This window comes from Misgurnus anguillicaudatus, chromosome 22 (genome assembly GCF_027580225.2).
Source record: "Misgurnus anguillicaudatus chromosome 22, ASM2758022v2, whole genome shotgun sequence".
Classification (NCBI taxonomy): Eukaryota; Metazoa; Chordata; class Actinopteri; order Cypriniformes; family Cobitidae; genus Misgurnus; species Misgurnus anguillicaudatus.
The window spans coordinates 10,228,364-10,251,198 of NC_073358.2; the positions used below are offsets into that span (position 1 = coordinate 10,228,364).

The 22,835-nt window shown below is 36.9% G+C and overlaps 1 protein-coding gene across 2 annotated transcripts; it reads left to right on the forward strand.

Annotated features, from left to right (window-relative positions):
* Positions 1–1,566: 1,566 nt before the first annotated feature.
* Positions 1,567–20,898, forward strand: b4galt4 (UDP-Gal:betaGlcNAc beta 1,4- galactosyltransferase, polypeptide 4). Of its 2 annotated transcripts, XR_008643371.2 has the most exons (9): positions 1,567–1,721; positions 4,756–5,227; positions 6,046–6,278; positions 9,654–9,841; positions 10,036–10,158; positions 10,337–10,441; positions 16,502–16,788; positions 20,172–20,258; positions 20,687–20,898. XR_008643371.2 is itself a non-coding variant. In XM_055200847.2 (7 exons), exons 2-7 carry the CDS (start codon positions 4,981–4,983, stop codon positions 16,653–16,655), a joined length of 1,050 nt encoding a protein of 349 aa, XP_055056822.2. In that variant the 5' UTR covers positions 1,567–1,721; positions 4,756–4,980; the 3' UTR covers positions 16,656–17,636. The 2 variants fall into 2 exon arrangements, 1 of the variants encoding a protein (XP_055056822.2); XM_055200847.2 differs by lacking the exons at positions 20,172–20,258; positions 20,687–20,898 and having other exon boundaries at positions 16,502–17,636.
* Positions 20,899–22,835: the final 1,937 nt, after the last annotated feature.

Sequence of the window (22,835 nt, forward strand, 5' to 3'; positions counted from 1 at the left end):
AACGGAGACTGGTAGAGTACAGTTTATCATTAAAATCTGATAATATCCTATTAATTTAATAAAATATTTGGGCATAACAATATGACAGCGCAGTGGCTTCACAATTGTGACGTCATGTGCAATCCAGTCATTTAGATATATCAGTGATTGCAAGACTTTCTGTTAGGGGCCAATTTAGTCAAATATCTTATAATGCTGATTAAAGAAGTAAACTAATCTACTATAGACCCCTTCAAGGTTTGTAAACATTAAATGACTATCAGGTGCGCGCGCAGCATGGGGTCAAACTGCTCATACCATCCAGGCTTTATAATGATGACTTAAATGAAGTGAGCACTACAAACACAAGCCTCTTTGATATTTGCATTGTTCCAGTCTGCACGTTAATTGCTTGCAGCCGCAGATGTTGTATTTTTTTGTTTTTGAAATTCTGCATGAATCGCGAAAACTTGATTGCGATTTTCACAGCCCACGACGTAACGTTAAGTAGGCATTTTTGACGATACCGAATAATACGCAACTCAATCTCCTGTAATGGCTTTTCTGACCCCGACATGCGCAGTGGGAACCGCCTGTGACGTGAACCGTGAAGGGGTCTATTTGGAACTATTTTTATGTGTTCAGTGTTATATTTTTTTATATAAGTGTAACCGGTTTGTGTCAATTGATGTAGTAAAATATAATTACATACAGAAAAATAACTGTTTTATAAAATATTATAAAAATAAGTGTAATAACGTGGGTTTCATGCCCTGTTATACCCTGATATTAAATTAAAATGTCAAATGGTGTAACAGGTTACATCATGAGTCTCCAATTTCGGTTCCTGGAGGGCACCTTTCCTTGCATATTTAATCTCAACACACCTGAACCTGCTTATCAAGTTATTCAGGCTACTTAATCATTAGAGGCAGGTGTTGTTGAAGTAGGGTTGGAATTAAAATGTGCAGGACATGGGCCCTCCAGGAACCCATAAATTAAAGAAATAACTAGAATGCGCATTGGCTGCTGGATCGCACGTCAACGGCAGCACCATTTTATATGTGGCAACTGCTCAATTACTCTCATAGCAACTGGAGGAAAAATGCCTCAGTCTTGCTACCGCTAACTTAGCTGACATATTGAAGGTTTCTAAAGAAAAAAGCAATTTTCACAATAAGAAGACTACTTCTTTCCAGTACATTTAATTATATTACATTAGGGTGCCTCCGCAAACTAAATCTATACTTGACACGCTTCCATGATTCTTTATAAAAATAAATATAATACTTTAGATTTTTTTATTTTAATTTATTTATTTGACAGGGACAGTGTACATTAATTAACATTTCTGTAAATGCACCAGAATTAGCCAAGAGGCTATTTTTCATCCGTTGTCCCTGGACAGATCTTAAAATTGTCTACCTAAAAACACATTGTTTAACTGTAGACAAAACACTTATGTACTCTACACATATTAAAATCATTGAAATCTGTTGAGATTTGCTAAAGTTATTGTGCTCTGTATCTAAAAAAAAAAAACACGCATTTGTTAGCGGGCTAGTTTTGCCACAGCTAATATGGCGGTGCTGCTGACGTACCGCATATGCGGACCAAAAAGGTCAATGCTGTTACAACCTCTCAGTGATGTCATAGCGTTGCCTTTGTGTTTGCGGAAGAACGCGTGCTTCACTGTAGTGTTGGGCTTCATTGCAGCGAGAGTGAACATCTGTTTCTCAGCAGTAAGTCTTTCAATCATTTATCTATTTCTCTTCCTGAATACGCTTATATATTTGTGCATTTTATCTAAAACACTCATCATAAACCGCTCGCACGGGCACCTAGCCCCTCAAATTAGCGCGTGGCAGGTGAATATTGAGGTCGAAAATGTTTTCTCAAGTCGTGCGTCGAGTTAGTCACACAAAACATTTAATGTCTATATTTAAATGCTGTAAATGAATAAAATCTCGTCTTTACCTTAAACGTGTTGTTAAAGCTTAAAATGGGGCTGAAACAGAAAAATACTACTTCTCTTTTTAAATGACTACTTTGCATTATAAAACGTGTCTAAGGTAAAGTCTATATAATTAGATAAATCTTACATTCTCTATATAAATCAATTATATTCTACGGTGGCCGTTAGTCAAGTCGAAGCCTGCGTCCTCCGGAGGTCGCATTTGAAGGCTGTATACGTCATCAAGACTAAGTCTTATTTCAGAATTTAACAATTATAAAGATTACTCTTTTTCTTAGTTAATCGTAAATTGCTGTAATATGCGTATTGCGAATGTAATGCTCAGTTAACTTAAATAAACCAGGCTTGATGACGTATGCAGTCTTCGGACTGAAACGGCCGCTATGTCTTTTAGTCCTAATGAAGCATCGAAATGCTCCTCCAAAGCGAAATCATATCATTACATAAGTATGTATGCACTAGTCTCTAACTCTGTTCCTTAAGAGGAACCCCAACCCCAGTCAAACAGACCTGAACCTGCTAATCAAATTGATACAGGTGTGTTGGCGGTTTGAACTAAAATATGCAGGACAGGTGCCCTCCAGGAACAGGGTTGGAGACCCATAATATAAATATTCGTCATTGCTGATCTACAGATCAGGGATTGTTAACCCTTTCCAATCAAGAGACTTCCTAAAATGTGCAGTATGATTTATTGTATCCTTATTGACTTTGACATTAATGTTTATTTATAACAAACCGCATGTTGCGAGCAGTAGTACGGATGATTTTCTTGGTTAATTTGAACTTAATTCCCAGAATATCAGCATTCTCAGCTTTGACCAGCTTTACCACCTTAAAAAGAGCAAACACCCCCTGGCCACTGTGTGTTAAACATGCTAAAACCAACAAGCATCTTAAAAAAACAAAGAATGCATTGAAGGTTATACTGAATGTAGTTTGACGTGGCAGGGAATTGTGTGCAGAACAGAAGAAGGTCCTGTTATGAATAATTTTTCAGGAAGCAGATGATAAAAAACGCAGAGTGAGCCACTGTGTCAACATGTGAAACATGAGATGACCAGAGAATTGTAAACACAGAAGGAAATAAAACTTGTTTTACATCAGTGTAGGAATGAAGAAAATCAGTAATAGCTTTTTTCTGCTTTACATTGTGCTACATTTTTACATATCGGTAGACATTGTCATGGATCACAAGAAGTTTCAGACATAAATATAATATTTTTTGTTAAAAGTTTCTTGTATAACTTAAAATCAGGATATTCTGTTGTCTGAATTAGTCAATACTATTACTGTACCTAGGTAAACAGAGTTTGACATTAACAGAATTGACTAATTCGTTGGGCTGGGCAAAAAAATAGATTTTTTGATTAATCGTTTTTGTTTTTTACGCGGTCGATTAAAAATTGATTCTGAAAGGCCACAAATCGATTTTTTAATAAAGGAAATAACATGGTCCTGTTTGATCAAGTGATGTGAATGTTCTGACTCTTTTCAGGATACCTTTTTCATCTTGAATCAAGATTGTATTGTATTTTACATAATTGTATGCATTTGAAAATTAGAGATGGGTTCTGTTTTAATGTACCCAAGTGTACCTAAAAATAAGAGTTTAATATACAGGTTTGTGGCTCTTAATTTTTTTTATTAATTTTCCACTTGTAAACTTCTGTTCACTGTTCTTTTTTTATAAATATAGTATTTGTATTAAATCTATATTCATTGAGTTAAAGGATTAGTCCATTTTCTTAAAAGAAAAATCCAGATAATTTACTCACCACCATGTCATCCAAAATGTTGATGTCTTTCTTTGTTCAGTCGAGAAGAAATTATGTTTTTTGGGGAAAACATTGCAGGATTTTTCTCGTTTTGATGGACTTTAATAGAGCCCAACATTTAATACTTAACTCAACACTTAACAGTTTTTTTCAACAGAGTTTCAAAGGACTATAAACAATTCCAAACGATGCATAAGGGTCTTATCTAGCGAAACGATTGTCATTTTTGACAAGAAAAATAAAAAGTATGTACTTTTAAACCCCAACTTTTCGTCTAGGTCCGGTCCAGCGCGACCTAACGTAAATGCCTAGTGACGTAGGGAGGTCACGTGTTACATGTATAAAACGCACATTTGCGGACCATTTTAAACAATAAACTGACACAAAGCCATTAATTAGTATCAGTTGACATACAGCAATGTAGGAACGGTCCTCTTTCAAGATGCTTGTAAACACTGGGGCGGAGTTTCGCATTCGTGCTCTGTGACCTCTTGACGTCATGACGTATTGCGTGGGGTCAGCTGGCGCATCACGACCAGATCTACATGAAGAGAAGGTGTGCTTTAAAAGTGTATATTTGTTATTTTTATTGTCAAAAATGAGAATCGTTTTGCTAGATAAGACCCTTATGCCTCGTTTGGGATCATTTATAGTCCTTTGAAACTCCGTTGAAAAAACTGTTAAGTGTTGAGTTAAGTATTAAATGTTGGGCTCTATTAAAGTCCATTAAAATTAGAAAAATCCTGCAATGTTTTCCTCAAAAAACATAATTTCTTCTCGACTGAACAAAGAAAGACATCAACATTTTGGATGACATGGTGGTGAGTAAATTATCTAGATTTTTCTTTTCAGAAAATGGACTAATCCTTTAAATCGAGAATAAAGTATAATAATTGTCACGAGAATCGGAACAGAAATTGAATCGATCTGGAACATCTGAATCGATACCCAGCCCTACTAATTCGGAAATCGTCTTATCTATGTAGAACTATCCTAATCGAATTTTTCTTTTTCACTTTACAGCTTTTTGGGGAAGACTACTCACAGCAAAAGATCTCTTGTTACTTAAAGTTTATCCTCTCCAAGTGAACATGAACAACACGACTGGTTTTAAGAGGGACATATAACATGGAGTGGATATTAAGGTCTGTTTTTGTGAATTAAAAGGCAGATGTCTCTCTTTAGGATTAGCTGTTTTCTTCCCATCCTCCTTTGCTGCTGGATCTCACATCAAACTGAACTCTAGTCATGGGCATCCGTGTCACCCTAAGCAAGTTCACCCGGAAAGGGAAGTTTGTGTTTCTTCTTGTGTTGTGTCTGTGCGTTTTAGCATGGATAGCGTTTCCCAGCGATGACACGATTAAATATGGATTGAGTCCACTTGATTTAAAGCACATGGAAAAGTTTACAAGTCCGGAGATTGAATCTGAGATAATGCAGAGTGTTGAGGACCAGACCTCCAAACAGAGCTGTCCGGATCGATCTCCTCTTCTCAGTGAGTATATCAGTGGCAAAATGCGATGCTTACTGGAAAAGGTGTGTCTGTATACTTTGATATAAATTTAGACAAAAATTTAAATGTTGTCATCACTAAGCGAATGTATCGGGTATAGTGCCTGTGACGCAATTTTTGTCATCAGAAAAGTGCATGCGTACTGTACGCGCACCGCCTGATTTTTAAAAACCTTGCGCACAATGTACGCTGGCGTATGCAAAAAAAAAACCATACTATACGCAGGACTTTAGGATGAAAACAGCAGTTCTGGCTAGATGGAATACAGCTACGGCCTAAATGCAATTAAATTTAGGGTTAGGATAAAAAATTGCTAATTTTAGCTAATAGGTTAGATTTCACAAATTTTGACATTTGCTATTCTAGCCACAACTGTTTTTGTCTCCGTCACCATCTGCCCTCTGTGTAGGGAAGACAGATGCTAATAAGACATTCTGCATTAAAGCCTTTTTTGTGTTTCACTAAGGAAAGAATATAATAAGGGTTTTAAAAAGTAAATACATTTTAAACTTTCGATATATGATTCCTTTATCATGCACTGATAATAATAGCCAAGGCTTCACGAAACTGCCAGATTGAGGGAAACATGTGGGAAACTCACGGCACCCCCGTGTGAATGTCATTGTTTACGCACGACTGTTTTTCCCACCACAGCTGTCTGCCAATTTCGGGTTTGTCTTCTAAATCTGGCCCCCAGTTGGTGCTGTTTTTAAGGGCTGCACCTGGGCTATGGGCCTTTCACCTATATGTGGATCTTCGGAAATGTCTGTTTATTGGTTTCTGTGCGCTCTTCTCCGCAGGAGGTGCTCTCAAGCTGACATTCGAGCCCTCTGTGACGCTGGAGCAGGTAGAGAGTGAGAACGTCGAGGTTGTGGAGGGTCAGTTTTCCCCACCCGACTGTTTCGCCCGACAGAGTGTCGCCATCCTTATTCCTTACAGAAACAGGGAGAAGCATCTTCTCTTTTTCCTATACCACCTTCATCCTTTCCTACAGAGACAGCAGCTTCACTACGGCATCTATGTCATTCATCAGGTAGGCGAAAGTTTTCCCATCAGCCTTTGGAATTAAATATGTGACCCTGGACCACACAAGTAGCATGGGTATATTTGTAGCAATGGCCAACAATAGATTGTATGGGTCAAAATGATTGATTTTTTTAAATGCCTAAAATCATTAGGATATTAGGTAAATATCATATTTTGTAAATTCCTACCGTAAAGCGGAAGTAAGAAGAAAGAGTTTTTACAAGGCCGTTTTTGATAAAAGGGGCCATGGCACAAGACTTTTTAAGATGTCAAATAAATCTTTGGTGTCCCCAGAGCACATATGTGAAGTTTTAGCTCAAATACCCCACAGATAATTTATAATAACATGTTAAAATTGCCACTTTGTAGGTGTGTGCAAAAATGTGCCATTTTGGGTATGTCCTTTTAAATGCAAGTGAGCGGTTTGTTGCAATTGAAACTCAATTGTGCTGTGAATTATTTTTTCTCTCTCCTTTTCTGTGCACTAAATGGCAGTGCTATGATTGGATAGTGCAGATTAAGGGGCGGTATTATTATAATAAGAGCTCCTTATGACATCATAAGGAGAGCCAAATTTCAACAACCTATTTTCTTATGTGCTTGTAGAGAATGGGTTACCAAAACTAAGTTACTGGGTTGATCTTTCTCACATTTTCTAGGTTGATAGAAGCACTTGGGACCCAATCATAGCACTTAAACATGGAAATAGTCAGATTTTCATCCCATGGCCCCTTTAAAAGATGATGAGGGCACATGATTTTTTAAAAAAATAATGAAGCTCACAGAGAAGTTGTAAAAATACCACAAAGTTACGTTTTTCAATTTCATTTCGACTTTAAGCCTGGTCTGTGAAACAGGAGTAAAACAGGTTGGCCTAGTCCACACGAACACGCAAAAACATGGTATGAAGCGCTGTCAAGAGCATGCCAAACTACCAAATGGCAATATAACCGTAAAGCCATGTTGGCCAATCAGAAGCCATTGCAGAGTATCGCCTCGGCACAAACAACAACAACACAGGCCAAAATACTCTGGTTTTACCGACTACACGACACTTTTCTAAAAATCGTCACACTAGCAGGAATTAAAGTTTTTATTTTTTCATTAAAGTGTCGTTTTAGTCACCTGATACTGTGTTTGCGTGTGGACGAACGGCTAAACTGCATAAATGTTTTTTTATAAGGGTGTACGTGTGGATGGGGACTAAAGCCGCCTTTCCACTGCACACGACATACGGAAGCGATTGTCGGACTTTGGCAGTCGTAATGAAGTTTCAGTTTAATCGTACATGGGAGAGAAGCTCTTTCCAGCGCAAGAGGCTTCATTTCAATATTTACCATAGTGGAATAAATAAATGAATGCAAATGAATGAAACAATAAACAGCTCTGCATATATGAACAAAGACTACCAATTTTTAATATGGAGACAAGATTAAAATTAGGGCTGCATGATAAATTGCATTCGACACATCTCCTCAGTAATGCCGGTTCCTTGATTAAATCGCCAACAGCTGTTTTCAGATGGTGCGACATTAACTGCACAGAGCCGTAGTTCCCTGACAAGCTAGGCCATATCACATACATATTGCAGGCGATACGTCCGCGATAATTAATGCGAAATTGCCCCGATTGTCAGTGAACTACGGCTCTGTGTAGTTCAAGCTGCTCCATCGGAAAACAGCTGATGGCGATTTAATACTAATCAAGGAACCGGCATTACTGACAAGATGCGCGTGACAAACACATGCGATTTATCGTGCAGCCCTAATTAAAATAACATATATATATTAAAATAATAATGTATTACTTATCAGTAATCAATTGTTTTTTTAAGGATTCAAATTTTACTAATAAAGTTGAACAAAAAGGATTAATAATTTTCACCTCACACACTGTTTTTGATTGAAATACACTAAAATACAGTACTTCCGGTCGGCATATCGCATGCGGTGTAGTCGCACTGGTTTTTGCTAATATTTTTAACGGATCCAACGCTCAAAACGGATCCGAAAATTACGCGTCCGCAGATGGTCAGCACCTTATGCAACCCCTTTGTGACTCTCCATATGAAATAAATGACTTACGGTTTATTGGCCGTTGTATATTGGCCGTAATTTCTCCTGTGCTTCACAGTGTATTGTAATATATACAGTTTTAGGCTTATACATTACGTTTGTTTTTATTAGCATGTCACTATTTACAGGGGTTACATCGTTCACCTTTACATCTTTTCCCCGATGTCTACTTGTAATGTCAGTTTTTTGCACCAAAGCAGTCATTATTGGTTTTCATGACCAGTTTTCACCTCTCCATTTTGGATAAAGGCAAAAGTGCTGATAGTAAGTTGTGTTGGGAATGTCAAGTTTATTACGAACACTTCAGTTAGTGCAGTATAGATGCATTTAAAATGTTTACATGGCCTTGTATTACGTTTAAAATCGGCATACACCACGCTTTGATTATACTTACTGCGATTGTGAGCTTAATCGCATTATTTTGATCGAAGAATACATGTGTGATTCTCACCGCAACAGTCAGAAAACCAACACTGACATATTTTCAAAATGACATGACAAACCTGAAAGAACATAATTTGGAGATTCTGCACATGCATTTAAAATCAAAGTATTATGCTTCTATTAATGAAATTAACATTTAATAAGCATCTGTTGCGGTAATGATAATCAAAATGTCGTGTAAGCATTCTGACAAGACAATATTTCAAATTAACTGTAAAAGAATGATCTTACCTGGTAGCCATCTTGAAGTAACTGGTCCATGTGCTTGGTCACTCAAAATCAAACTTTATTAAAATTCTGTATGTGTGCTTAAACTGTTCTCAAAAAGTGTTGCGGAGGATGAGAACATCAGGCATGGACACATCATTTTCCTAATTTTTCTTCATTATTATTATACATGAATATTCAGTAAATATTTTTTCTGTCATCTAAAGTAGTCTAGCAAAACATCCATTTATTTTTTTTCTTAATATTTTTGTGTTAATTTGATTAAATTACAACATAACGCATGTTCAAACACAGCCGGACACATTGCGGTAATGAGAATTTCAGCAGAAAATGAGAATTTCAGCAGAAAATGAGATAAAATTTACAATTATAAATTCTTATGTTGAAATCACACATTGTGCAAGGTAGAACACAGTATTGTGTTAATTCTGATGCTTTTTAATGTTACTATATTACACATTTTAAAGCTAAAATCATTAGTGCCGTGGTGTTTCAATGGTTTCGTGAGAATCACCCACATAAGATGAAGTGTAATTGCAATATTTCCATTATCTCATTAAGAGGGTGCATAAATGTAGTCGTTGTAAGATGTATAAGCATCATGTGTAAACCGTATGTGTGTGTTTGTTTCACAGGCTGGAGATGCTACATTTAACAGGGCAAAGTTATTAAACGTGGGTTACATGGAAGCCCTTAAAGATCACAACTGGGACTGTTTTATCTTCCATGATGTCGATCTTATACCAGAGAATGATGAGAATCTATACGTATGTGAGAACCAACCCAAACATTTTGTAGTGGGAAGGAATTCCACCGGGTACCGGTGAGTGATATGATTTTCATCTTCATTAAAAAAATACATTCAGTCAAACATTAAAACTGCTTGTCAGCCTATAAGCCATTTTTCCCAACAGCTGCATTAAAGGTCATGTACCTTACGCTTTTTATTGTGTTGTTCATTTATTATGATTTTTTTATATATGTGAAAGACATCACTTTTTTTCTCTGACTCTTCAGGCTCAAATATAAAGGTTATTTTGGTGGAGTTTCGGCCATGACAACCGAACAGTTCCACAAAGTCAATGGCTTTTCAAACACATACTGGGGCTGGGGTGGAGAGGACGATGATCTCAGAGTACGGTAAGTGAAATGTTGACCAGGGGAAATTTTAGGAATAAGCACAAGTATCTTGGTTTCACCCTGCATGCCTTAGAAAAGGCATGCAACTCATTTCTAGTGATATAATTGTCACTCCTGTGAAGTCATTGAAGTTTTCCTGTTGATTTTATGGTGATTTTAATAGGAACGTGTTTTTCAGGATAGAGCTACAGAAGATGTCAATAGTCCGACCGGCACCTGAGGTTGGGCGTTACACCATGATCTTCCACAAGAGAGACAGCGGCAATCAAGTTAATAATGAGAGGTTAGTGAAGACACTGTTTTCAGCCCGAGGCATACATGGCTGTTAGTAACATCTCAAATGTATTCCTGGTGTCAGCGTGTGAGCTTATCACTACTGTACTGTATGTGCTTTATTCACTACATCAGTCGTGATACTGCAGAGAAGTCTAAAAAAGCTGAATTAAAATTTTTTGCACAAACGCAATGCTGATTTTTTTATTTAGATTCGTTGTGAGGTCTTGTGCTGTGTGTGTATATTTATCTCTTGTGCTACATGACCAGCTGCTGATGTCACAGTCTGATATTATTCAGGCAGATGTGTTTCATTTTTGGTTGTGTTATGTTTTCCCTGTGCGTTCACACCTCATTGAGAGATTCTTAAAGCACATTCCTCAATTCCCTTACCGGAGTTTATACAGACTGTGAGACATTGTGGGGCCTGCCTCCCATTTGTGTCCTAAAACGACTCTTAAAACGATGGAGATTTGAAGCAATAAATGAAATGGGAAATGCAATGCAGTGCTTTAATGAAACATCATAAATGCATACTTAATAAGAACATTGTTTATTTGTAATGGGCTCATTCTTGTTCATACAGTCCCTTTATGTTTATTGATGGAGTTACATGTACAGTAAGCAAATAAGTATTTGAACACTGCTATTTTGCAAGTTCTCCTACTTAGAAATCATGGAGGGGTCTGAAATTGTCATCATAGGTGCATGTCCACTGTGAGAGACATAATCTAAAAAAATATATGATTTTTGTAACTATTTATTTGTTTGATACAGCTGCAAATAAGCTAGAATTCTGACCCTCAAAGACCTGTTAGTCTGCCTTTAAAATTTCCACCTCCACTCCATTTATTATCCCAAATTAGATGCACCTGTTTGAGGTCGTTAGCTGCATAAAGACACCTGTCCACCCCATACAATCAGTAAGAATCTAACTACTAACATGGCCAAGACCAAAGAGCTGTCCAAAGACACTAGAGACAAAATTGTACACCTCCACAAGGCTGGAAAGGGCTACAGGGAAATTGCCAAGCAGCTTGGTGAAAAAAGGTCCACTGTTGCAGCAATCATTAGAAAATGGAAGAAGCTAAACATGACTGTCAATCTCCCTCGGACTGGGGCTACATGCAAGATCTCACCTTGTGGGGTCTCAATGGTCCTAAGAAAGGTGAGAAATCAGCCCAGAACTACACAGGAGGAGCTGGTCAATGACCTGAAAAGAGTTAGGACCACCGTTTCCAATGTTACTGTTGGTAATACACTAAGACTTCATGGTTTGAAATCATGCATGGCACGGAAGGTTTCCCTGCTTAAACCAGCACATGTCCAGGCCCGTCTTAAGTTTACCAATGACCATTTGGATGATCCAGAGGAGTCATGGGAGAAAGTCATGGGGTCAGATGAGACCAAAATATAACTTTTTGGTCATAATTCCACCAAACGTGTTTGGAGGAAGAAGAATGATGAGTACCATCCCAAGAACACCATCCCTACTGTGAAGCATGGGGGTGGTAGCATCATGCTTTGGGGGTGTTTTTCCGCACATGGGACAGGGTGACTGCACTGAATTAAGGAGAGGATGACCATGTATTGCGAGATTTTGGGGAACAACCTCCTCTCAGTTAGAGCATTAAAGATGGGTCAAAGGCTGGGTCTTCCAACGTGACAATGACCCGAAGCACAGAGCCAGGATAACCAAGGAGTGGCTCTGTAAGAGGCATATCAAGGTTCTCCAGACCTAAACCCAATAGAGAATCTTTGGAGGGAGCTCAAACTAATTGTTTAACTAAGGTCAGAAACCTGACTGATCTAGAGAAGATTTGTGTGGAGGAGTGGGCCAAAATCCCTCCTGCAGTGTGTGTAAACCTGGTGAAAAACTACAGGAAACGTTTGACCTCTGTAATTGCAAACAAAGGCTACTGTACCAAATATTAACACTGACTTTCATACAAATAAATAGTTTTAAAAAAATCATACATTGTGATTTCTAAGTGGGAGAACTTGCAAAATAGCATGGTGTTCAAATACTTATTTTCCTCACTGTACATGTTGTTATGTTTAAATGACAATGGGTCTTGTTCACCAAGCAAGCATAGGTGCGTGCGTACGTACGATCAAATTTGTGCGCAAAATGAACATACAGACGTTTTCACAAACAAATCATGTTTCTACAAAAACATTCGTACTAAAATTTCTTTTAAATTTACAAGAATAATAACTTGAACCACACGTACACAAAATTAACGTACATTAATGAAATGCTATGATTATAATTTATATAATAATATATCATTGTTATATAATATTGACATAAGTACATATTATATTATTTCTACACACATAAAATAAATGCGCCTAATCTTCACCCTTTGCTTCCTCACTTTTTTTTAAATCTCTGTTAAAGTGTGTACGTGGTCTCATTCAGAACACTCCAAATTCAACTAGTTTAACCAGTTTCAACACAAACTCTGAATTGACAATAAAATGTTTGCAGCTCCTAAACTACTTGACTTATAGATACAATTGTGATATGTGAAAGAAGACACTTGGAACTTTATTTTCCAAACTTAAGAAGTAAAAAAAAGAGTTATGAATGTAAAAGTATAGCTGAACTGAAATGTTATGCACAAATATATTTCATAAAAAACATATTATAAATGTCCCATAGCAGCCGAGAAAAGCAATAGTCTCAAAGCCACAAATCTAACAAAGTTATATATTTTTTAAATTTAAGCCTTAAATCAAAAAACAATTTTCTTTATCATGACACATTTCAAAATATGGCCACTGGGCTGCTCCAAATGCCTCTGGTATCCTAATGATGTACAATGGGGTAGAAAATGATACATTCGTGATTTATTTAGGCTACATGGGGCAATTATCTAGCGTATATATGTATCCAAAAAAACTTTTTTCATGGTTACATTTTAAAATATTAGACATTTACAATTAAATTAGAAAAAGTTGTTTGTACCGAATGATTGAAATAAACTGAGCACACGTATTACAATGTCATTATGAAATCTTTAGTGTAGAAAGTTACGATCCGCACTCACAAAAACATTTCCGTTTATTTCCGTTTTATTTTACATTCATCATTATAACGCTTCATCGGACACACGTGCGCTGACGCGATTACGCGTCTGAGCGTAACTTTACTTCTGTTTAATGTTCTGACTAGTTGCTAAACTGAACTCTTGAACAAATACCTCGTCAAAAATAACAAATGTTTTGGTTTCCTAAAGAGAAGGGAAGACTGCGATCATGGATTACCGCTATTTGGTGGGAGGTTTGGCAGCCGATCTGTAGTTAAGATTGCATAGTACACATTTTATACAGTAATGATAGCTCACTGTAGTTTATATAACAAGCTTTAGCTATTATTTGAACTAAGGTAATCTACTTATTGTTTATTTTGTGTGTTATCAGTAATAAACTTCTCTAAAAGGACTCCACGAAAGCCATTTGTATGTTGTTACTGCTGAAACCATTTATAGGGAACCGACACATTATGAAACCTTTATTAATGGGGGGGGGGTAATTATTTAGATAATAGGTACCATCTTTCAGGATCCTTTTTCGCATTAAAGTCTAATTGGGGCGTACACATCAAATGCGAATTCAAGTAGATTACATACATGTTAATGCAATGACGCAAACTTGCACGGGGATATGCAAATTAGGTGGCGCGGTTGCTACGGAAACATGTGCTATTCGTCTCAAACGTATCTTTTACCTTGTTCACACTGTCAGTCCATATGCGATTTTAGTGCATATCCGATTTAACAGACTCACTGTCCATATTGTGTATCACAACTGGGTGATTCTCACGAAATCCAGATTTAGAAGGTGTCCAGCATCAGAGTTTTTAAAAAGCCCTTAAAGCCAAATTTTTGCACATATAAGATTTCCTTTTTATGAACTTACTATAATCATTATTTTTTGAGGATTTATAAATATTTCCTATAGAATTATTTACATTTTAGATGATCATTATCAAAAATTATCATTACCGCAACGTGATATTACATTAAATATATGCATTTATAAACTCATGTTTCGGTAATGAGAACAAAAAAGTTGTCTAGATACTATGACAAACAAAATTGTAACTTTTATCTGGAGAGAAAAAATAAGAACTGCTTACCTGGTAGCCATCTTGAGTGTCAGTCAATTATGTCCCTTCCAACAAATGTTTTCGAAAATGTTAGTTCCTTGAGGGCTTAAACAATGATTGAAAATTGTTGCGGAGACTCAGAAAATTTGTCTTGGACACATTTATATTCCTTATTATTTTCAATACATTTACCCATAATCACCAAATACCACATGTTTCTTTACTCTAAATGTTTATAGTATAACATGCACTCAAGCTTTTTATTTTTTCGATTTTTTTTAATTATAAATATTTCTATGTCAAAGACCCCAAATACAGTCATGGACACGTTGCGGTAATGAAAATGTTCCCCTTAAATGTGGAAAAAACAACAAAATTGGTTTGTATGATGTCATTTGAAATCATGTGCAAAATAGGACATGAGATGTTTGTAACGGTATGGTTCTTATTTTGATAGCATTTACTTTTGAAACAAAATGTTTCATGACACCTCGCAAGTCTAATTTCGCAAGAATCACCGAACATTTCAGAGCCGATCTGTGTGTCCTGTAGTGTTCTGCCGTGTTCTATATTAGTTGCACAGTTTCTATGGCAGAACAGTCTGCCTTGACGCCTGACGTTGTAGAAACTATATTCCCCAATGCATGGACTCGTCCAAACACCCCTATCATTTTGTCAAAAATGGACTGTTCCAAAGTTCGCGCTGGGGTTGCGTTTACATGAAATAACAGCATGATGTAACCAAAAAGCTACACAAATGCGATCAGAGTGGTCAGACTGAAATGGATTTCCAGAAATGCGATTTGAAATCGATCACCTCTGGATGTAGTAGTGGATTAGAAATAAACGGATTTCATGCAGTTTTTGGCCGTTCACATGTTCTAAATGTGTCTGGATTCCAATTGGATATGCACCAAAATCCGATTTGGACTGACAGTGTGACGTCTTTGTGAAAGTTAAAAATATTTAACTCAAGTATAAAATTTGCATGACACGAAGTTAAATCCAACAAGTGATCTAGAGCGAGGAACACGTTGCTTCGTGTTTGGTCTTTACGCAGCATTATGTAAGAATTTTTTCGCTTGGGTTGAATATTTTCAATTTGCGAGAAAATGCGTTTGAGGCAAATAGCACTTGTTTTCGCGACAATTGCACAGCTCAATTCATCTCATTCGCATTGCCCCGCACAAGTTTGCGTCTATTTGTGTCTTTGCATCGACTTTGTATCTAATCTACTTGCGCAAACCGTTGATTTTGCGTTTGGTGTGTACGCCCCATAACAGATTAAATTCCGTGCACTTTCTTCGTGGTACACTGCGCTGTGTGCACACTTTGTTGGAAAACAATAATGACGGAATTTTTTTTATACAAAATCTGATAGAAACACTGGAAAATGTCAATATTTAATCCAATATTTATATGGGGGGGGGATATTGCATTCATAATTGCAAATGAATCTCCTGTGATTATGAATGCGATATTTCCCCGCTTTTCAGAGAACTACGGCTCTGTGTAATAAATGCCGCTCCATCTGAAAGAAGCTGATGGTGATTTATTACTAATCAAGGAACTGGCTTTACTGACGAGATGCGCATGACAATCGCGTGCGATTAATCGTGCAGCCCTAATATATATATATATATTTTTTTGTTTGTTTTTTTTTTTTGTACATATAAAAATATATATATATAAAGTATGACAAGTTAAATACCGTTTATGGTCAATATAATAAATATTAAACATAATATTTTGTAAACAAAAACACATCGGGCCCACCCAAGTGGAGTGGTCGGTTTAAATGTGAATTAGCCGGAAACTTTTTGTGACAATTGCGTATAAATACGCGAAAATTTGCACACATATTAGTAAACAAGACCCGATGTTACCCAAAGTGATGAAACAGATGTGTATGTTTAGTGTGACACCTGACCCTTTTTTTTTCCGCTTACACAGGATGCAGCTGTTAGGCAAGACTGCACTGATGTGGAAGAAGGACGGTTTAAATTCCTGTTCCTATAAGATTTTGTCTGTCCACAGAGAACCTCTCTACATCAACATCACTACAGACATCGGCCAGCCTGAGCGCGTTTCATTGAGACGTGCGTGAAAATCAAAAGACATTCAGAGGGACTTTTCCTCAAGCCAGTGCCTTTCAGATTCAGTGTTGCTGGTTCACACCAGGGCACACTACGAATCTTAAACTATGATATCCAACGCTGCTGTTTATGACCTATAACTAGGTAATTTGGCACCCAGTTGTGTTTAAGCTTTAATATTACAGTATCTAAATGAGTGACTAGATTGCCTGACAGGTCAGGGTCACACAAGTTTTATATGTAGGCTCATATTTTGATTTAAATGTGAATATTTTTTTTCTTATTGGCGGTTACGGATGTTACAACAGATCGGATTTAGCTGAACTTCTGGTCTGGTGTATAGTGAATATTTTTGCAGGTGCTTGAATCAGTTTCTTTACATTTTTACATGGGACTTTAATCACATTAGTTTAAAAAAAATCATTGTTCACTCGAAATATTGGGTGGTTTACTGTATTATGGGAATATAGTCTAATCTTTTCTGTTTTTAAATTTGATGGCCAATTTGAAATGTGAAGTGTGACCAACATTTGAGGTGAAAGATCTGAGACGCTGGTATTTTAATTTAAGGCTTAATATATTTTTGAAAGTTTAATATTTTTTATTTTAAAATGAACCATTGAATAAAACACATACCTAAATGACAAAACGGAGAAATGAAAACGTCATATGAAATCATTTGGTGTATTTCTGTATATTGTCGAATGTATTTGTTTCTGCACAGATCGAGTGTTTTGCTCTTTTTTTTTTTTTTTAAATACCACTGAAGTTTTAAAGCTTTCTGGCTCTGTCTGTCTGAGAGATTAGGTCTTTTCTTGTCTCCTTTATTCTTAATACTGTTCATATCATCACTTTAAAGTGATCGCATTCATTTGACACGACGAAAAGGATCTCCGTTAATCCTCAGTTGTGTCAGTTATTGTAAAGCGCTGTCATACACTGTATGGCCTTCATCCAAAAAAATAAAGCACACAGTAATGGTGTTGACACAGTCTTTTGAATTGATCTCTGTTTGATTGGGGAAATATATAAAAATGAATAATTTACTATAATTACCAAAGTGTAGTAACGTGTAGCTGTGTCCCACTTTTGGTGCATGACCTGTTGATTTTTCCCATTTATACAAAAGGATTTGGACATCATTAAGAAACAATTTTTTTTTTCATTAAAATACATGATTATACATATTGAAACAAATTACTCTTTTTTTGGGTTGGGGTTAGGTGTTTAGTTGTCACAGGTAAGGTAAAGGGAACGTCTTTTATGTCAATGAATGTCATTGTGTGTATGTGTGTGTGTTTTTGTTTGTTTGTTTATGTCTGTGTTTGCATCTGTTGTGTGTCTGTGTGTGAGCGTGTGTTTGACTGTTTGTTGGTGTGCGTGTGTGTTGGCAGTGCGTGAGTTATGTGTGGGTGTTTGTGCGTGTATTATGTGTGTGTTTTGTGTGTATGTGTGTGAGTGACTGTCTGTCGGTTTGTGTTTGTTTGTGTGTGTCTGTCTGTTTGTGCATCTGTGTGTGTGGGGGGATGCGTGTATTTTGTGTATGCGTGTGTTGTGTTTGTGTGTATACGTGATTGTCTGTCGGTGTTTGTGTCTGTCTTTGTGCGTGTATTGTGTGTGTTTTGTGTGTATGCGTATTTTTTTGTTTGTGTGCGTGTGTTTTGTGTGTGTGCGTGGTTTATTTGGTGTGTGTGTGTTATGTGTGTGTCTGTCGGTATGTGCATGCTTTTTGTGTATATTGTATGTGCGTGTGTTTTGTGTGTTGCATGTTTTTTGGTGTGTTATGTGTGTGTTTTGTGTGTGCATGTGTTTTGTTTGTGTTGTGTGTGTGTTTGTGCATGTTTTGTTTGTGCATGTGTTGTGAGTGTATTGTGTGTTTTGTCTCTGTCTGTCAGTGTTTGTTTGTGTGTGTTTAGGTCCGTTGTGTGGGTGGTTGTATGTTTGTATGTTTGTATGTATGTGTGCACGTGTGTTTTGTGTGCATGCGTCTTTTTTTGTGTGCGTGGTTTATTTGGTGTGTCTGTGTTATGTGTGTGTCTGTCGGTATGTGTTTTGTGTGTATTGTATGTGCGTGTGTTTTGTGTGTGTATGTTTTATGGTGTGTTGTGTGTGCGTTTTTTGTGTGTGCATGTGTTTTGTTTGTGTTGTGCGTGTATTGTGTGTGTGTTTTGTGTGTGCATTGTGTGTGTTTTGTCTCTGTCTGTCAGTGTTTGTTTGTGTGTGTTTAGGTCCGTTGTGTGGGTGGTTGCATGTTTGTATGTATGTGTGCACGTGTGTTGTGTGTGTTTTGTGTGCATGCGTCTTTTTTTTGTGTGCGTGGTTTATTTGGTGTGTCTGTGTTATGTGTGTGTCTGTCGGTTTGTGCATGTGTTTTGTGTGTATTGTATGTGCGTGTGTTTTGTGTGTGTATGTTTTGTGCGTGTATTGTGTGTGTGTTTTGTGTGTGTGTGTTTTTGGTGTGTGTGTGTTTGTCTGTCCGTGTGTGCTTGCGCGTGTATTGTGTGTGTTTTGTCTCTCTGTCAGTGTTTGTTTGTTTGTTTGTTTGTTTGTGTATGTATGTGTGTGTTTAGGTCAGTTGCGTGTGTGTGTGTGTGCATGCGTGCGTGTGTCTGAATGCATGTGTGTGACTGTCTGTTGGTGTTTGTGTGTGTGTGCATATTTTTGGTGTGTCTGTGTGTGCATATGTTTTGTGTGTATTGTGTGTGTGTTTTTTTGGTGTGTTGTGTGTGTGTGTCTGTCTGTCTGTTTGTGCGTGTTTTGTGTGTGCATGCGTTTTGTGTGTTGTGCGTGTATTGTGTCTGTGTGAGTATTGTGTGGCCGTGTGTTTTGTGTGCGTTTTCGTGGTTTTTCTTTTTGTGTGTGTCTGTCTGTCTGTCTTTATGCATGTGTGCGACTCTGTTGGTGTTTGTGTGTGTGTGTGAGTGTGTGTGTGTGTGTGTGTGTGTTTGGTGTGTCTGTGTGTGCATGTGTTTTGTGTGTGCGCATGGTTTTTTATGTGTATGTGTCTGTTATGTGTGTTTTGGGTGTGTTATGTGTGTTTCTGTGCGTGTTTTGTGTGTGCATGTGTTTTGTGTGTGTGCGTGTTTATGGTGTGTGTTTTGTGTGTGCGTGTGTTTTGTGTGTATTGTGTGTGCGTGGTTTTTTTGTGTGTGTGTGTGTGTGTCTGTGTGTGTCTGTCTGTCGGTGTCTGTGTATCTGTCAATCAGTTTGTGTGTTTTTCGGTGTGTATCCGTGTGTGTTTGATAACTTTTGTGAAATATATTGAAGATGCATGTTTTTACAGTATTGTCTGTTATAGCTTGTTATCCAAAAAGATTTAGTTTGTCACACTCTAGGATGCGTAATGTTGCAAAATTTGCCTTTTTCTTTTTAATAAAACATTTCAAACTTGACAAAGGCTGCAATCACAGAATAAATAAAATGACCGTCTTAATGAGTACAGTTGTTATACAAGTTGATATCTACTCTGTGGTTATCTAATCTTTGTTGTCGTGTAAGGTTGTGTTTTTTTGTAATGTTTTTGGCAGGGACCTTCAATGGGAACACACACGGACACAAACCAGCAGACGGAGCTGTTGGACACACAAGAATAAAGACACAACACTAAAGCACAGGTACAGAAGATTGCTAATAAACATGGAGAAAGTGTTCATCCTACTACATCTGCTCTATTGTTTCACTTGATTTCATCAGATTTCCATCTGTATTTCTGCTTTCATTAACAGAACTTGACTGAAGAATATTACACAAACACAATATTGTGTACTTTTCTTAACTCTCCAATTGTCATTTTATTTATTTTGCCTGCAGGCTTACTGAAATAATCTCTGCTTTCTTTACAAAATAACTCATTTTCCTTTGTTTCTTTTTATCTCACTTTACAAAAACAGATTAAAATACGATGTTATTTTCATGTTGTTCGGTCTGCGAACCCTCGTAATGGAAATGGCAGAACATTTGATGTGAAATTCGTTATAGCATCACATTGACTGAAAGAGTCCAACATGACCGTCTCTTTGAATCCTCTCTTTGTTTGTTTCAGTCACATGACGTTGGGCTCCCCTATGGAAAGAAGAACCTTCAGCATATGCATGGTGACCAGAGACAAAAAAGTATCTGTTCTTTCACTCCAAACACTTCTCTGATTTTTAATGTCATATTTGAAAGGATTTCTTTCTAAAAGACTTCAATAACAAGACCTCTGAGCCTGCTGGGGAAAGCTATTAAAATAAAATCAAACTGTGAATGAATGTAGCACAGCTTGTCTCTCAATGCTTTAAAACACAGGAAACAAATGCACACATTCACTTCTTATGGACATTTCAGGAAAGGCAAATGCTTAAGCCATACATTCTAGAGAAATCTATACATTTTAAGAACGGGTTTGGGAAGTTTTAGTGTTTCAGCATGACGCTGCAGTCAATTTTTTACTTTTGGTATCATTCATAGTAGTCATTTTGTAAGGATGTGGTAAACTGTTTGGCTACCAATTTTATTCAAAATATTTTTGGATGTTTAGAGGAAAAAACATCATACAGGTTTGGAATGACACAAAGCAGAGTAAATGACAAAAGACTTGCAGTATTAATGCTAAATATTTTGGTTTAGTTGCCATGTTTAATCAGATTTTTAATCAGTCATTTTGATACACTATTTCAAATCAGTACTGAATTGTTTGATGGAATAAAATGGTTTAAATGATGTAAACTTCATGTAAAAATATGCTGCCATGAATTACTGATTGCATATTTTACAGTGACTCATAAGCTTCCAAAATTAATCAAAACGGAGTTAAACGCTTTAAAGGGATAGTTCATTGAAAAATTAACATTTTGTCATAATTTACTTGCCCTCAAGTTGTCACAAACCTGTATAAATGTATTTGTTCTGCTGAACATAAATGAAGATATTTTTGAAGAATGTTTGTAAGCAAGCAGATATGGGGCACCATTGACTTCCATAGCAGGAAAAAATGAAGAGTTTGGTTCCGAAATGCAATAAATCCATTTGGACTCATTTTGGTAAAAATGTGTTTTCTAAGCAAAGAAAGTGACAAGATGAAAACCACTATTTTCTGTTACAAACTTTCATATAGCATCTTTAGGTTATAATAACATTAAAAATATACGTTTTTTTTTTCAAAATGCCATAAATCTATTAAATCAATATGATTCAATATACAGTATTGTTCAAAATAATAGCAGTACAATGTGAATAACCAGAATAATCAAGGTTTTTAGTATATTTTTTATTGCTACGTGGCAAACAAGTTACCAGTAGGTTCAGTAGATTCTCAGAAAACAAACAAGACCCAGCATTCATGATATGCACGCTCTTAAGGCTGTGCAATTGGGCAATTAGTTGAAAGGGGTGTGTTCAAAAAAATAGCAGTGTCTACCTTTGACTGTACAAACTCAAAACTATTTTGTACAAACATTTTTTTTTCTGGGATTTAGCAATCCTGTGAATCACTAAACTAATATTTAGTTGTATGACCACAGTTTTTTAAAACTTCTTGACATCTGTGTGGCATAGAGTCAACCAACTTGTAGCACCTCTCAGCTGTTATTCCACTCCATGATTCTTTAACAACATTCCACAATTCATTCACATTTCTTGGTTTTGCTTCAGAAACAGCATTTTTGATATCACCCCACAAGTTCTCAATTGGATTAAGGTCTGGAGATTGGGCTGGCCACTCCATAACATTAATTTTGTTGGTTTGGAACCAAGACTTTGCCCGTTTACTAGTGTGTTTTGGGTCATTGTCTTGTTGAAACAACCATTTTAAGGGCATGTCCTCTTCAGCATAGGGCAACATGACCTCTTCAAGTATTTAACATATGCAAACTGATCCATGATCCCTGGTATGCGATAAATAGGCCCAACACCATAGTAGGAGAAACATGCCCATATCATGATGCTTGCACCTCCATGCTTCACTGTCTTCACTGTGTACTGTGGCTTGAATTTAGAGTTTGGGGGTCGTCTCACAAACTGCCTGTGGCCCTTGGACCCAAAAATAACTATTTTACTCTAATCAGTCCACAAAATGTTCCTCCATTTCTCTTTAGGCCAGTTGATGTGTTCTTTGGCAAATTGTAACCTCTTCTGCACATGCCTTTTTTTAACAGAGGGACTTTGCGGAGGATTCTTGAAAATAGATTAGCTTCACACAGACGTCTTCTAAC

What these genes read in the sequence shown, in the direction of transcription:
- b4galt4 (XM_055200847.2), top strand. Translation starts at nt 4,981, where the DNA reads ATGGGCATCCGTGTCACCCTAAGCAAGTTCACCCGGAAAGGGAAGTTT. An exon ending in GACGATGATCTCAGAGTACG is followed by an intron (nt 10,159 to 10,336) that starts GTAAGTGAAATG and finishes CGTGTTTTTCAG; the next exon opens with GATAGAGCTACAGAAGATGT. An exon ending in AATCAAGTTAATAATGAGAG is followed by an intron (nt 10,442 to 16,501) that starts GTTAGTGAAGAC and finishes CCGCTTACACAG; the next exon opens with GATGCAGCTGTTAGGCAAGA.